This window comes from Chelonia mydas, chromosome 1 (assembly GCF_015237465.2).
Source record: "Chelonia mydas isolate rCheMyd1 chromosome 1, rCheMyd1.pri.v2, whole genome shotgun sequence".
NCBI lineage: Eukaryota > Metazoa > Chordata > Testudines > Cheloniidae > Chelonia > Chelonia mydas.
The window spans coordinates 237866111-237882848 of NC_057849.1; the positions used below are offsets into that span (position 1 = coordinate 237866111).

The window sequence follows — 16738 nt, forward strand, 5'->3', positions numbered from 1 at the left end:
TTTTAGTGGTGAACTCCCTGAGTTTTACACAAGGCTGGTTTAATATGGGATGGGGGTCCAGGGATTGATTAGGTCTCAGGCCTAAAATTCCCCTCCTTGATGACTCTTTCACCAGAGCAGTCATCATTACCATGGGATACCCATGTTACATTACTAGGGTATGCTTTCCGGGTATGGTCAGCAATGATTGATTTCGCATATTGGCTGTATGTATTTTTTTGATGTTTTTTTTTTACCCATACCACCAATATTACCATGCTTAAAAGCAAAGCCAATTGGATTTCAATTATTCAATTATAAATTATCCAATTATAATGTGCTGTGTTTATCAGTTATGCTGATTCTTATGCGTTTTGCATTTATTTAAGATGGTGGATTTTGCCTATAATTACTTAGCCACCAAGTACCGTCCCTGCAACACAGCTGCCTTAGTTTGCTTTTGCAAACCCCAAATTTGTTCCCCCAGTGCCCGTTCCCTTTTTTTGCATGCCAAATGGATGGCAGGATTCCCCTTTTTTGCGGCAATTAATTGTTCCTGGGCAACTCCAGGGAGTAGTGTATTAACTCTAGATGTTAACCCGCTCACTCTCTGTTTTTCACCTTGAAGAAAAAAATTTTCTTTTAATTTACTCCCCTGGGATTGATTCATAGCTCTTGTCTCTTAAGGTGGTCCGTAAATTCTGCTACCATCCATGATTACTGCCATTCCCTTCTCAAGGGGGCACATGGCCCTTTGGGAAAGGCATGGGGCTGAGGGGTAAGACCATCCGGGATCTGTCCCCTCAGGATCAGTCCAAATATCCTTCCCTAGGTAAGTATCATCTCAGGGATCTGAAGTACTCCTGGTATCTGCACCTATTCCTCCCCTTACTGCTGCCGCAATGCCCCTCTGGGCTCCCAGTTTATATTTCAACTCTTAATCAGTTGCATGCAGGCGGAATGATTGCCGCTTGCCTGGGCCCGATCCCGTTTTTCCTGCAGGATTGTTCTGACAACTACCTGAGTGTCCCTCAATTTCAAGCATAATATCTCTACTTCCTTACTTACAGAGGCTTTATGCTGATTTAAGGTATCCTTTACCATACCCAATTCCAATTCACAGTCTTCTAACTGGCTCTCCTGAGATATTAATAACCTTGAAAGATTATATGACACTTTCCATAATGCCCACCCAGCCACAGTCTTTACAGCCCATTTATTCATTGTAGACTTCATATTATTGCAGTATGCTTCAAACCTTTTACACACATGTTCCAGTGCATTTTTCCCCTTGAAAAGAATCATCTTCCCATGGGCACAGACCTTGGTCCGCTAGTCACTTTGCAAGGAGGGTTAGTTCCTCCGCCAGTTTCCTGGCTTTTAAACATAAACTTCCCACTCTCCCTATTCCCTGGAGTGTTCATTCTGTCAACAGGCTGAAGTCCTATTGCCAGAAGGGCACAAATATTCTGTCCAACTGCTGTATAAGGCTCAATCCAAATGACCTAGGTTGCCCGCATTCTCCACCAGTATGTTACCTGTGGAAAACTAGAGCACCCTGTCTATACCCTACCGAGGGCTTAAGGCATGCCTGGTCAATTTAGGACACGCCGCCAATACCCTACTGAGGTTGTAAGGTGTGACCCAATCAATTTAGCCCCCTTTCCCTTGGGGCTCAGGGTATAGTAAGGCACCTATTGTTACCCATGGGACTTAGGAAGAAACCTGGTCAATTTAAGTACCTGTCCTTTTCCTTGGAGCTTAGGGCTCTACGGGTCTGCGGAACCTTTTCCCAGTAAAAGAGCCTTACACAATTGTGCTTTAAACATCTATTTATTAGCAACACACACAGAATACATGTACCAAGCAAATCTCTCATGCTCATCACTTCCAATAAACAGACAAATTTCGCCCGATGGCCAGTCAGGATTTATTTATTTGGGGGTTCCCAGCAATGCCTCTGCACATCACGGTCGTGCCGAGGGGTCAGAGTTCCAGCAGCTTAATGTTGAACTGCAGTCCAGAAATGATTCCCAAAGAGCATTGTTTTTCATTTATATTATATAGGTAAAACTAGCTTTCTTTTTTAAATTTATTAAACCTATTACATTATTCCATATGCCTAAACAATAAAAAATTTAACCAATTAGTCACTGGCACCTATGTCTCCTTTTTTTTTGCCCAAGTTTTTTACATTTTATTTTTTATGCCCAAATTGCAAACTTTATTTTGACCTTTTTATTTGTGCAGATGGTCAGCATAAAACGCTGGTTAGAGCTTTATTTTACCATTTGTTGAGTTTTTTAAAATTTTTTTTAGCATTTTTACAACCTTGGTGGTTATAACTTTTGTTAGGGACATTTCTGAGGTGGGGGTGCTTTATTAGCAGCAAAACATTTTTTTTAAAATTTTAATAATAAATTCCTTAAGTTTCACCCAAGGCTGGTTTAATATGGGGCGGGGGGTGGGTTAATTAGGTCTCAGGCCTACAGTACAATGAGATGCAAACGTGTGGATAGACAACCAGGTAGCAGCTCTACAGATCTCTTGGATTGGTACTTGTCCCAGGAAGGCTGCTGACGATGCTTGTGCCCTAGTCGAGCATGCCATCATGATTGCAGACGGAGGCACCTTCGCCAGCTCATAGCAATAGTGGATGCAGGCCATGATCTAGGACGAAATCCTCTGAGCAGACATTGGGCGATCTTTCATTCTGCCTGCCTCTGCAACAAACAACTGCATTGACTTACGGAATGGCTTTGTTCTATCTATGTAGAAGGACAGCGCCCTCCTGACGTCCAGGGTGTGTAGCCTGTGCTCCGCATCTGATGTATGAGGCTTTGGAAAGACGATGGATAAGTATATGTCCTGGCCAGTATGAAACTGGGAGATGATCTTAGGCATAAATGCTGAGTGCGGTTGCAGCTGGACCTTGTCCTTATAGAAGACCACATAGAGAGGTTCTGAAATAAGTGCCCTGATTTCGGACACTCTGCAGGCTGACGTTATCGCAACCCCAGGAACGCAATCTTCCATGACAGAAGCAGGAGAGAGCACGAAGCCAGACGCTTGAAGGGAGGCCCCATGAGCAAAGATCGAATGGACAGTGGAAAGCCGAGATAGTGCCCAGGTGGACCTTGATTGATGACAGAGACAAACCTCGGAATTTGAGGTGCAGCAGGTAATCCAGGATCTCCTGCAGTGAGGCCCACTCGGCCCGGATATGCCGTTCTGAGACCCAGCACGTGAACCTTTTCCATTTGGCCAGGTAAGTCGCTCTAGTGGAGGGTTTCCTGCTACCCAGCAAGACCTGCTGAACATGGGCCGAGCACGCTGGTTCATCTGGGGTAAGGTGGATTTTTTCTCGTTTATCAACAGGCCCAAGTCATGACAGGTGGAACCCACCAGATCGAGACTCCTTTGTACTTTTTCCAGGACCTGCCCAGTTGTTGAGATACGGGGAGACCTGGACCCCTCGACGTCTCAGGTAAACCGCCGCTGGTGCCATACATTTTGTGAACACCCTCGGAGTCGATGAGAGGCAAAAGGGCAGCGCCGTGAATGGAAAACGGCCTTTGCCCACTATGAAATGAAGGGAACACCTGCGACCTTTGTGATAGAGCAGGGCCGGGGAGCAGTGGAAGGGGGAGATATAAAAGCCCTAGGCTAACTAAGGCATGGTTCCCTGTAAACTAGGGAAGGTTACTACAGGTTAATTGGAGCACCTGTAGCCAATTAAGGCCCTGTCAGGAACCTAATAAAACCCCTCTGCTTCAGGCAGACAGTGTGGAGCGAGGAAGGAGAGAGGACCGGAGTCTGCAGGTGTGTTGCTGAGAATTAAAAGACCAGAGAACTGGAGGAAAGGAGACTCTGCCCCAGCAGGGCAGGGAGACTCCCTCCCCCAGCATCAAGGACTGAGGGTAACCCTACCTAAGGGGGAAGAGGGTAAGAAACCCACAAGGGTTGAGAGGGGCTGGGGCTCAGAGTGAGGAGCAAACCCAGACCCTTTTCCCCGCTTCCCTCCTCTACCACCTTCCCGGGCCACTAGTGGGGCCCTCGGCACCCCAAGAGCAGGGGCAAGGAGTAGTGTCCTAGCCCCCCCGCCGCCACGAAAAGCACGGGGCCCACCATACCAACATTGGCCATTTTGTCACACCTTGGAATATGGAAATAAGCATCCTTCAAGTTGATGGCAGCGTACCAGTCTCCTGGATCCAGGGAGGGGATGATCTAGGCCAGGGAGACCATGCGAAACTTCAACTTTCTGAGAGACTTGTTGAGGCGACGCAGGTCCAGAATGGGTCTATGCCCCCCTTTTGCTTTCAGGTTTAGGAAGTAACAGGAATAGAACCCCTTTCCTTTCATGTCCTGAAGGACCTCCTCCACCGCCCCCAGGTGCAGGAGGTTCTCGACGTCTTGAACGAGGAGTTGCTCACGAGAAGGGTCCCTGAAGAGGGATGGGGAAGAAAGGGGCTGGGAGGGAGGGGCATCTGAAAATTGCAGGGCATAGCCCTGAGATACTATGTCCAGCACCCAGTGGTCCAAGGTGACCGTGACCAGACTGAACGGTATGGAAGAAAACAGCTGAGGAAAGGAGAAGGTGGATCCGGGGAGTTGACTCAAGTGCGCCTTCAAAATGAGCACTTCTGGCCTCCTGGATGCTTAGCCAGGCCGAGCTGTGTGGATGAGTGGGAGTTGGAAGGGCGGCTAAGACTAAAACTTGTGTCTCTATCCCTTTGCCTTGCAAACCCCTAACAAGGCTGCCAAGGCTTTGGCAGCAGGGGTGGCCAGAACTGCTTCCTTGCAGATTGTGGCGTATGCATACCCAGTGAGCGAAGGGTGGTCCGAGTGTCCTTTAACCCATGCAGCCTGGCGTCCGTTTGCTCTGCAAAGAGACCATTCCCATTGAATGGGAAGTCCTGGATCGAGGTCTGTATCTCTTGGGAGAGGCCGGTGGTCTGAAGCCAGGAGCTGCGCCTCTTGACCATCGCTGATGTGACCGCCTTAGCTGCTGAGTCCACCACGTCCCATGTCATTTGGAGGGAGCACCTAGCCACCTCAGTGCCCTCCTCTACCAGGGTGCTGAATTCCTGGGCCAAACCCTGTGGGAGGGACTCCTTGAACTTACAGAGGGAGTCCCAGAAGTTAAAATTGTACCTGCCCAAGAGGGCCTGGTGGTTCGTCACCCAGAATTGCAGGATGGCTTTCGAAAACATTTTTCTCCTGAAAAGGTCCAGCCTTTTGGACTCTTTACTTCTGGGAGTTGAGCTGATGTGCCCCTGCTTGTCCTTCTCGTTAGCCACAGAGATGACCGGCGAGCCGAGAGGTGGGTGGGCATAAAGGTACTTGAACGCTTTGGCTGGGGCAAAGTACTTCTTTTCGGCCCTTTTGGAGGTAAGAGGGATAGACGACGGGGTTGCCACAGGGTCTTGGCAGTTTTGAGGACCCCGCCATGCACATTGAACTTGGTGTCAACCTGCTTGGTCATCTCCTCCACCTCTAGGCCCAAGTTCTCAGTCACCCGTCGAAGCAGGGTCTGGTGTTCTTTAAAATTGTCCGACAGGCTGGCCCGAAGGTCCCGTGACTGCCTTGTCCAGGGATGAGGATGATGTGTGTACCGCCAGGGAAGGCTCAGGGGCATCATCCCCCATGGGGGAAGGGGGTTTCGGGGTGGGTGGCGTCTCCTCTACCCCGAGCGCCGAGTGTGCTTCATGCACCGAGCCCGGTGCTGTCAACTGTTGCTCCAAGGTGACAGCAGATGAGCGATGTGAAGGGGACATCATCATCACTGGCATGCCCCATGCACACCAATAAGGCCACTGTGCTGGCCACTGGCCGTGCTGCCAAGGCAGCGCTGTAGACGTTGATGCGGCCTCAGGTGCCCAATTGCACTGGTGGATTCTTGGTGAGGGGCTAAACTGCCCTTCCATGCCACAGAAATCCTCTTCTGGTGACCACAGCAAGGCTGCCGATGCCTGTGTCTGCCTGCTGACTGTCGCTGCCGGAGACCAGTGTTTGGAGGAAGATCGGCACCGGTGTCGAGGGGACCACTATCACGATGGGGAGCGCTCCCACGTGGCAGGCGATGGAGATCTGCGCCGAGAGGACGACCGGTGGGAGGGCGAACGGTGCCAGTTGTACAGAGATGGCTGCCTTGCCCCAGGTGATTCACGTCGAGATGGCAGGGACTGCGAACGTGGTGCCGGTCATTGAGGGCGAGCCCCAGAGGATCTGGGCAGCGATGCCGAAGATCTGCGACATGGAGACAGAGTGCGCTGCTTTGGCTCGGGGGGATTGGTGGTGTTCCACTGCCCCCTGGGGGGTCTTAGCAGCTGGCTTGCCCTCGTATGGAGCCTTTGCCGCCTCCTCTGGCATGTGCGGAGCCAGTGGCATGGGCAGAGGCCTCTGCTCTCTCGGCGCCGGGGGAACTTGGGAGGGCATCGATGTCGCCACAAGTTTGAGTCTACGTGGCTCCGGAGTGGCCAGGCAGCCCAAACTGGGTATTTTGCCTGATGCCCCAGGGCTTTTCTTGCCCGGTACGGGGGAGCTGTGCTTCTTAGTTTTCTTTCTGGGCACCAGCGATGGGGAGCGGTGCCTGGTACAGCCCGGTGCTGGGGTGCGCTGTGCACCAAGGCCAAGGTAGTTGGAGTCGAGTTGTGGCGGGATGACTCAGAAGCTGGACGGAGGGCAGCCTACGTGAGGAGAGCCGCAAACGAATATCCTGCTCTTTCTGAGTCCTGGGTCGAAAATTTTTACAAATATACTTGTCCTTCACGTGTGATTCCCCCAAGCACTTGAGGCAGCTGCTGTGGGGGTCATTTACAGGCATAGGCTTATTATAGTCCATGCAGGACTTAAACCCTGGAGACCCGGGCACGCCTGGCCTGGGCAAAGTCCCCTCTGGGACTATAACTTCTAACTACACTTAACTACTTAACACTGTCAACAACTATTTACAAGGCCCTAAGGCTCAAAGTCAGAAGAGACAAAACTGCTAGCCCTTGCTATGCAAGGAAAGGTGCTCCAACCAACCACCACGGGCGGCAAGAAGGGACTGAGAGGGTGTAAGGGCCGGCAGCGCCTGATTACCGACACATGAGTACGGCACTCAAGGGGGCACCACAGCCGACCCTATGGATACCGCTAAGGAAAAAAATCTCTAATGACTGTGCACATGGGCACATGCATACCTAGAATGGCATAGACGTGAGCAAGCGCTCGAAGAAGAGCAGAGAGATCTCGTTCCTCTGTGGTGTTGGAATTCACTTTCACTAGGGGACGAAGCTTGAGCGATCTAAACTCCCTACTCTCCACTGTTGTGCTGGATGACACTGGCAGGTGCTGGCGACACAGAGCCTGCAATATTCCCATACTGGAAACCTGCATGTTTCACCTCAGTGAGGCACCTGATTTTAATTGCCATAGCAATGGGGAGTCCTGATGGTCAGCAGGGCCTCCCACCAGTTGACTTGTGCTGCTGGTCAAAGAGCCAAAGGAAAACCTAACACCATTCCCCTCCAAAAGGCTGTACACACTGTGTGTTCCTCCCTTAGTTTTACTTTAAAGACACTGAGGGCTAAGCATACTCCTGCCCTCCACACAATCCCTGTAATTCAGACACCATCCCCATAACACAGAGAACACACATATACAAGAGAGCAAACTCCTGAAGGGTCTTTTTTCTTCACACCTACTACACTCTCTGCCCAACTAGACTAGATCCTTTGGTACAGTTAATAGGCCCCAATTTAGCAAGGTATTTAAGTACATGCATAACTTTATGCGTGTGAGTAGCCCCAACTGAAGTCAATGTGACTGGTCATGTGCTTACCATTACACACATATTCACGAACCTTGCTGAATCGGGGCTTTACTATCCATGAACTCCTGCTGTCACCTCCACCCTCCAGAAAGTATCCAGAAAGAGTTCTGGTGTCCAGTACGAGCTAGCTATGGATGACTAGGTAGAGGCTAGGGCTTTTTGACCACAAAGAGCTATCAATAGATGGAACAAGTTTTCTCATGGCTCTTACCGCTGCCTTCACCATTGTATTTTAGGCAGTTCCTGAACATGGTCTTCATGTCACCCACAAACTCCTCCTTGGTGCAGTACTGACCTCCATTCAGCTTCTTCTCCATGCTAGAGATGTCCATGGGAGCCTGAAACACATCAAGATCTCCCTTCAATTACAACGTGCATGAGAGAGGCCCAGAAGGAGATGTTACTAGCGTCCTAAAGAGGCCAGAAGGGACTGTTATGATCATCTAGTCTGACCTCCTGCATAACACATGGCCAAAGAACTACAAAGAACTGACTAAAGACCTAGCTTTCTACCAACCCAAAGAGTCACATGCAAGACCGACGGAGCAGGTTGGACCACGTTGCCTACCTTAATGATCTGGTAGTAGTTTGGAGCATATGATTCATCAACTGGTTCTAAGAAGGGCCAAGAGTCCTTGTGAGCCTTTACCACATCTAGAACTGGCCGCAACAAAAGGAAGACAAACTGTTACAGACAACCAGGCAGACATTTACTTATTTTTAACTCCTGCAAAGTGAAAGGTGAGGGTAGGAGACTGACCTTTGTACATGGCGGTGAACTCATCATCCAGTTCAAAGCTGCAAATGGGAAGTGCAATAATGAATACACACACTCTTATTTTCATCATTCCTCCATCCCATATCTGGTGCTGCCAACAGTAAGGTTCTGCAGAAGAACCTGTACATGCATCCACATTATGAACACACATTCAAACAGACACCCTCTTGCCTGTACCACACTCTACTCCCCTCAAACATTCCTCCCACCTCAACCGCCGCCTCTCCATCCTTATTACCAACCACCCCATTTACTTTATCGCTGGCCACATTCCTCCTACCCCCTACCCTGAAAGCATACAAATGGACAGGCATGCTGCACACACTGCAATGTACTCACAGATCCTTGGTCTTCCTTTCCTCCCTGGCAGGAGAACTGGGATCCAAGTGGGAAAGTTCTGGGGGAAGCTCCTTCCCCTGGGCCAGAAGCCAAGCCCGTTCCTCCCGGAGCTTCCTCCTCCTCGCTCGTTCTGCAGTGGGAGAAAGAAAGCCATTTAGCCCTCTTACCCCTCATCAGTAACATCACGCCAGAAAACTGAGGAAGCCGTTCAGCAGCCAGTTTCAGGAGGTTGTTGTGTCCGATGGCCAAGGGCTTTACTCAGTAAACGCTGTCATCCCTCCAGAAAGGGCAGCAGCAAGGAAACAGAGAATACAGGAGCACCACACCTGCCTTTCCTCCTCTCCTCTCCACCTAAACAACAGCCTATTTTGCAGTGTCACTGTTGCAAAGCTGCTGCTAGCCTATTTCCAGATAAATTCCCACTTAACTGACCAGTCTGGGCCAGCTGTGTTGCTGAGGTTGAAGAGGTCAGTGGCAGGGATGGCAGGAGCTACTTTCAGACCACCTCTGGTCTGCAGCCAGGCATTGGTTAGCAGCTGTTCTGTTTCAGATGGGGAAGTTTACTGGATTTGTGTGAGCTTAGAACTAGTATAAGAAAAAGAAAACTAAGGGTATGTCTACACTACGAAATTAGGTCCATCTTATAGAAGTTGATTTTTAGAAATCGATTTTATACTGTCAATTGCGTATGTCCACACTAAGAGCATTAAGTTGGTAGAGTGTGTCCTCACTACCGTGGCTAGCGTCGACTTTCAGAGCATTGCACCGCGGGTAGCTATCTCACAGTTCCTGCAGTCTCCGCTGCCCACTGGAATTCTGGGTTGAGCTCCTAATGCCTGATGGGGCAAAACCATTGTCACGGGTGGTTCTGGGTACATGTCATCAGTCGCCCCTCCCTCCATGAAAGCAAAGGCAGACAATCGTTTTGCGCCTTTTTTCCGTGCAGACGGCATATTGCTGTCAACAGACGGTGCAGTAGGACTGCTAACTGTAGTCGTCATCCACCGCTTCTGCTGCAACTCTGCTTTCCTGGTGCCATGAATCCACCTCATAGGTCCTCTTGTTGTTCTCTATAAATATCTATTCTTGTGGCATCCATCGTCATCCACCGCTTCCGCGGCAACTCTGCTCTCCTGCTGACGTCGTACCACGGCAAGCATGGAGCCGTCTCAGATCACTGCTGCTGTTGTGAGCGTTCCAAACACCTCGCACATTATCCTGCAGTATGTGCAGAACCTGCAAAAGCATGCGAGGAGGCGACAACAGCGCAATCATGATAGTGATGAGGACATGGACACAGACCTCTCTCAAAGCACGGGCCCTGGCAATTTGGACAGCATGGTGGTAATGGGGCAGGTTCATGCCGTGCAATGCCAATTCTGGGCCCGGGAAACAAGCACAGTCTGGTGGGACCGCATAGTGTTGCAGGTTTGGGATGATTCCCAGTGGCTGCGAAACTTTTGCATGCGTAAGGGCACTTTCATGGAACTTTGTGACTTGCTTTCCGCTGCCCCGAAGCACAAGAATACCAAGATGAGAGGAGCCCTCACAGTTGAGAAGTGAGTGGTGATAGCCCTCTGGAAGCTTGCAATGCCAGACAGCTACTGGTCAGTCGGAAATCAATTTGGAATGAGTAAATTGACTGTGGAGGCTGCTGTGATCCAAGTAGCCAATGCAATCACTAAGCTGCTGCTATCAAGGGTAGTGATTCTGGGAAATGTGCAGGTCATAATGTATGGCTTTGCTGCAATGGGGTTCCCTAACTGTGGTGGGGTGATAGACGGAACGCATATCCCTATCTTGGGACCGAACCACCTTGGCAGCCAGTACGTAAACCCTTAAAAGTAAGGGGTACTTTTCAATGGTGCTGCAAGCACTGGTGGATCACAAAGGACATTTCACCAACATCAACGTGGGATGGCCGGGAAAGGTGCATGATGTTTGCATCTTCAGGAACTCTGGTCTGTTTGAACAGCTGCAGGAAGGGACTTACTTCCCAGACCAGAAAATTAACATTGGGGATGCTGAACTGCCTATAGTTATCCTTGGGGACCCAGCCTACCCCTTAATGCCATGGCTCATGAAGCCGTACACAGGCACCCTGGACAGTAGTAAGGAGCAGTTCAACTATAGGCTGAGCAAGTGCAGAATGGTGGTAGAATGTGCATTTGGACGTTTAAAAGCTCGCTGGTGCAGTTTACTGACTCGGTTAGACCTCAGCAAAACCAATATTCCCATTGTTATTGCTGCTTGCTGTGTGCTCCACGATATCTGTGAGAGTAAGGGGGAGACGTTTATGGAGGAGTGGGAGGTTGAGGCAAATGGCCTGGCGGCCGATTACATGCAGCCAGACACCAGGGTGATTAGAAGAGCACAGCTGGGTGCCCTGCACATCAGAGAAGCTTTGAAAACCAGTTTCATGACTGGCCAGGCTACGGTGTGACAGTTCTGTTTGTTTCTCCTTGATGAAAACCCGCCCCCTTGGTTGACGCTACTTCTTTATAAGCCAACCACCCTCCCCGCTTCGATCACCGCTTTCAGAGGCAATAAAATCATTATTGTTTCAAAATCATGCATTCTTTATTAATTCATCAAACAAATAGGGGGATAACTGCCAAGGTAGCCTGGGAGGGGTGGGGGAGGAGGGAGGCACCGGGTGGGGTGGGGAGGAAGGAAGGACAAGGCCACACTACAGTTCAAAGCTTATTGAATGCCAGCCTTCTGTTGCCTGGGAAAGCCTCTGGGGTGGAGTGGCTGGGTGCCCGTAGTCTCCCTCCCTGCATTCTTGGGCATCTCGGTGAGGAGGATATGGAACTTGGGAAGGAGGGCAGGCAGTTATACAGGGGCGGCAGCGGTGGTCTGTGCTCCTGCTGCCTTTTCTGCAGCTCCACCAGATACCTGAGCACGTCACTTTGCTCCCCCATTAGCCTCAGCATTGCATCCTGCCTGCTCTCATCGTGCTCCTCCCTCCTCTCATCACACTCCTCCCTCCTCTCATCACGTTAATTTAATGCTTTCCTGGACTCTGGCATTGTTTGCCTCCAAGCATTCTGCTGAGCTCTTTCAGTGCAGGAGGAGTGCATGAGCTCTGAGTACATTTCATCACGAGTGCGTTTTTTTCGCCTTCTAATATGTGCTAGCCTCTGGGACGGAGATGATAGGGGGAGCGTAGAAACATTTTCAGCTGCGGGAGGAAAAAAAAGGGAGAGTAATATTTAAAAAGATACATTTTAGAGAACAAAGGAAAGACTATTTCACACTGAATCAAGCGATTCACATTACATAGCACATGTGCTTTTGGCACAAGGTCGCATTTTGCCTCTTATATTGAGTGCCTGCCGGTTTGGTGTGAGACATCACACACGCTCAGCTGGGCAACAGAATTCGGCTTGCAGTCAGCCATGGTAAGGCAAAGGGTTTCGGCTTCTTCAACCTTCATAACATGTGGGAACGGTTTCAAACAGCAGCAGCCTCCTTTCCCATACCAAGAAAAGCCCATTGGGTTGGCCATTTAAAAGGAGGGGCTGCGGTTTTAGGGTGAAAGTGCAGCACAACCCCCCCCACCCCGCCTATTCTCTGGGATGATCACTTTCCTACTCCCCACCGCGTGGCTAGTATCAGGGAAGATCCCTGTCAGCCAAATGCGAACAGCTCAGCATGAACGGGCCTCCCCTCACCGCGTGGCTAACAGCGGGGATGATTTCTTTTCAGACAAAAGCAAACAGCCCAGCAGGAATGGGCACCTCTGAATGTCCCCTTAAGCAAATTTCCTGTATTTCAACCAGGTGACCATGAATGATATCACTCCCTGAGGCTAACACAGAGAGTACCACCAGGAGAGCTTCATGGAGATGTCCCTGGAGGATTTCCGCTCCATCCCCAGAAATGTTAACAGAGTTTTCCAGTAGCTATACTGGCTATGAATGCATCCCAAGTCTTCAGGGCAAAGTAATCATTAAACATGCTTGCTTTTAAACCCTGTATTATATTTACAAAGGTTCACTCACCAAAGGTGCCTTCTCTGGCTTTATGGTCTGGGAGCCTGCCTTGGGAAGGTTGGAAGGGTATTGGCTCCAGGGTGATGAACAGTTCCTGGCTGCCGGGGAGAAGGGATTCTCCGCTTGCCTGCTGTGTGCTATCCTCAACCTCCTCTTCCTCCTCATCTTCCTCATCCACAAAATCCTTATCCCTGTTGCGTGAGACTCCCTCCTTGCAGGTGCCATGGACAGTGGTGGGGAAGTGGTAGGGGCTCCCCCAAGAATTGCATGCAGCTCATCATAGAAGCAGCATGTACGGGGCTCTGACCCAGAGTGACCATTTGCATCCTTTGTTTTTTGGTAGGCTTGCCTCAGCTCCTTAACTTTCACACGGCACTGCTGTGCGTCCCTGTTGTAGCCTCTCCATCATGCCCTTGGAGATTTTGGCAAATATATTGGCATTTCGTCTTTTGGAACGGAGTTCTGCCTGCACGGATTCTTCTCCCATACAGCAATCAGATCCAGTACCTCCCATTTGGTCCATGCTGGAGCTCTTTTGCGATTCTGGGACTCCATGGTCACCTCTGCTGATGAGCTCTGCATGGTCAACTGTGCTGATCAGCTTGCCATGCTGGCCAAACAGGAAATGAAATTCAAAAGTTCCCAGGGCTTTTCCTGTCTACCTGGCCAGTGCATCTGAGTTGAGACTGCTGTCCAGAGTGGTCACAATGGAGCACTCTGGGATAGCTCCCGGAGGCCAATACCGTCGAATTGCGTCCACACTAGCCCAAATTCGACCCAGCGAGGTCGATTTTAGCGCTACTCCCCTTGCCAGGGAGGAGTACAGAAATCGATTTTAAGAGCCCTTTAAGTCGACAAAACAGGCTTGGTTGTGTGGACGGGTGCAGGGTTAAATCGACCTAATGCTGCTAAATTCAACCTAAACTCGTAGTGTAGACCAGGGCTAAGTGCACTTAAATTCACAAGCACCTATTTTGTACCAAGATTATGTCTCCAGAACTGTTTACTGGGAAGACTCTCTGTCTCCTTGGTCACTGAAGCTGCAGCAATCCACATTCAGTATGAAGCGTAAGGTGGAGATCCAAAGAAGGGTAGGGGGTCTGGAGGAGATTCTGGTGTATTTGCCTCCTACAGCCTCTGCACCTCAGGCCTGTCGCCTGTGAGATGGCAGCCTTCACAACCCTTTTCCAATCGTTCTTAGAGGGCCACAGTGACAGGAGACTAAAGCAGTAAAAGATGAGCAGAGCTCAAGAAGTGCCACACCCTGAAGGAAAGCTATTGCTACATTCCAGTTTGTCAACTAGTGAGGGAGGTGAAAAGGGATGAAGAGAAAAAACTGAGAATGAATGTCTCTGAACTACCTTACTCCCACTGACACCAGGAGCACCATTCCTGTCTTCAAAGGTATGTTTTTGAGGGAAAACGTCCATCAGGGATGGTGCAAAAGCCTCCTAAACTTTCCCAGAACCTCAAGGGGGAAGATGTTGGAGCTTTCTTTGTTGTGCGTGGCTGGCCATATTTTGTGACCAGCCACAGAGCCAGTGGATTCCTTTCCTGGTACCCTTGTTATCTGAGAAGGCACTTTGAGGTCTATTGTACCACATGAGGACACCCCTGTGACTACTCCTAAGAAAAAGCTGCTATTCTAAGAGAAGAGTCAGGTCTCTGAATACTGCTGAAGGGTCAAGTTGGACACCATTTCACCAGAAGCAGCACCCTGAGAAAAACTTGATTAATTCTACAACACGATTGCTACATCCAAAGAAATCTACTGAGGAGATACTGGACATTATCATTCAGGAGCCGTTCCAGACCTGGGTGTGTGTCAGAACAAAGAATGGTGAAGAGTTTTCAACTTTACCCTTACAGGACTCTGGCTAGCACTCAAGGTGCAAAAATAGGGAAAAGGAGAGAGGGGACTTGGTGTAAAATAAACCTGGATACTACAGGGGCGGAATGGATATAAAAAAACCACGGTATACTTTTACTGTGACCAAGTGTGACATAAAGCAGGGGACTCTCCAGTGAAAAATGTCATGGATGATGAACCTGTGTCTTTTCCCAGGAGGAATCTTAATACCAGCCATTTGGGTGATGGCATCCAGATGTGTGTGTGATTCCTAAATAGGAGAAAGTTAAGAGGCCTCCTCGATACAAGTAGTGCACAGACCTTTGTCCACCACAGATGGATCCCCACTAAAGGTCTGGATGTAAGCAACATCTTGGAATTGTGCTGTGTACATGGACATTACATGGGTTTCTGGAGTTCTGAATAGAAATTAGGGACCAGTAAATTTTTGATGAAAGTAAGTATGGCTGATAAACATCCCCTCTAACATAGAATTGGTATATCCTGATTTAGAATACCACAACTTGTAGCAGACTGTCCAATATCATGTGTGGTAACTGGGTCTTTGGCTACAGAGAAACAACTTTTTTCCAGAGGACCTGCTGTATATGGGAAACCAGGAAAGGTGGCATACGTGGAAAGAATCAAAAGGGGAATTTACATCTTGTGGGCTGATCCAGAAGATCAAAGGGGAAAGAAAGGCCTTGGATCCAAGTTGGCCTGGTCAGAAAGATGAGAAGGAGGAATCCACCTGGCTTATCTTTGAACCTGGAATAGAGCAATCCCAACATATGTTCCAGTTCTCGCTGGATCATTAAATTGATCCAGCAAGAACTACCTTAATATCACACATCACTTTTTACAGGATTAGGGTCACTGAGACCAAAGGTGCAATGGATACCCGTACAATGAGTTGAGGAAAATGAATGACCTAGGAGTAACTGAGCCATTTAATAGCAAATGGACAAGCCTTGCAGTTATAGTGCCCAAGAAAAATGGGGGTGTTCACTCTGTGTAGGCTGTGGGAAGCTGTCTAAATCTGATGATGCTTTGCATGATGAGATGATGGAGAATATGGGGGAAAGCTACCATATTTCCATGTTGGAGCTCAGTTAAAGGCACCTGCCACTAACCCTATCACTGCAATATAAAGAATCTCTCATCTTTAAGATCACAACTGGACTGTTTTAATTCACTGGCATGCTTTTGGCCTACACGGGCCACTACCCATCAAACTCCAAAAGGTTGCCAGTGCCCTTAAGGTACTTCATAATTTTCCAACTACATATCTAGGTGATACATAGTGCCATGTGAGAGGAGCACTTGAAACCTCTAACAGCTATTCTGGTGGAAATCCAGAAAGCTGGTTGAAACCATAAATCCAGGAAAATGTAGATGGGCCCAGCAGAGGTTCTCCATCTGGGTTATACCCCGAAGAAGGGGCTAGCAAAATATCGGATTGACAAGATACAGACAATCTAACTATGCCCTCATCCTGAAACTATAAAGCAGGTGAACTCTCATTAGATGGTACAAATTCTTCATTCTCTGTTTTTCTGTCATTGAAGTACCCCTTACAGAATTCAGTTAAGAGGATCCATAAAGTTCAAAGTCTTTGTAACCCTGAAAACCTGTATATGTGAAGATCCAGTCTTACAAAACAAACTACTTCATCTTAGGGTCACTGCAGATCTGTCATGAAAACTCTTTTCCAAGAGAAAAACCTGATTTACTGTCATTGAGAGCGTGTCTAGTCATAAAGTGAACTGTGGAAAACCCAAATATTACTTGGATAACTGATGTTTCTAAGGCCCAGTGTACATAAAAAGTATGCACTAATTTAACTAAAGGTTTGATTTTAAATCAATTTAGTTAAAGCAGTGCAATAAGACTTCATGGACACTTATTTTGGTTTAAGACAAACTTATTTTGATTTGGCTTAAGTTTATTGGGAGCAGCTTTAAACTACACTG

General features: G+C 48.8%; 1 protein-coding gene across 2 annotated transcripts in view; it reads right to left on the reverse strand.

Moving 5' to 3' along the window:
* LOC102940996 (cat eye syndrome critical region protein 2) overlaps positions 1–16738 on the reverse strand; it is a 139932-nt gene that overhangs the window by 15481 nt on the left and 107713 nt on the right. For both annotated transcript variants that reach the window (XM_037877703.2, XM_043540154.1), the window contains 4 exons: positions 8919–9048; positions 8562–8599; positions 8370–8461; positions 8013–8139 (listed from right to left, as the gene is read on the reverse strand). In XM_037877703.2, the coding sequence (XP_037733631.1) occupies positions 8013–8139; positions 8370–8461; positions 8562–8599; positions 8919–9048 (387 nt within the window). The remainder of the gene's footprint in view (positions 1–8012; positions 8140–8369; positions 8462–8561; positions 8600–8918; positions 9049–16738) is intronic.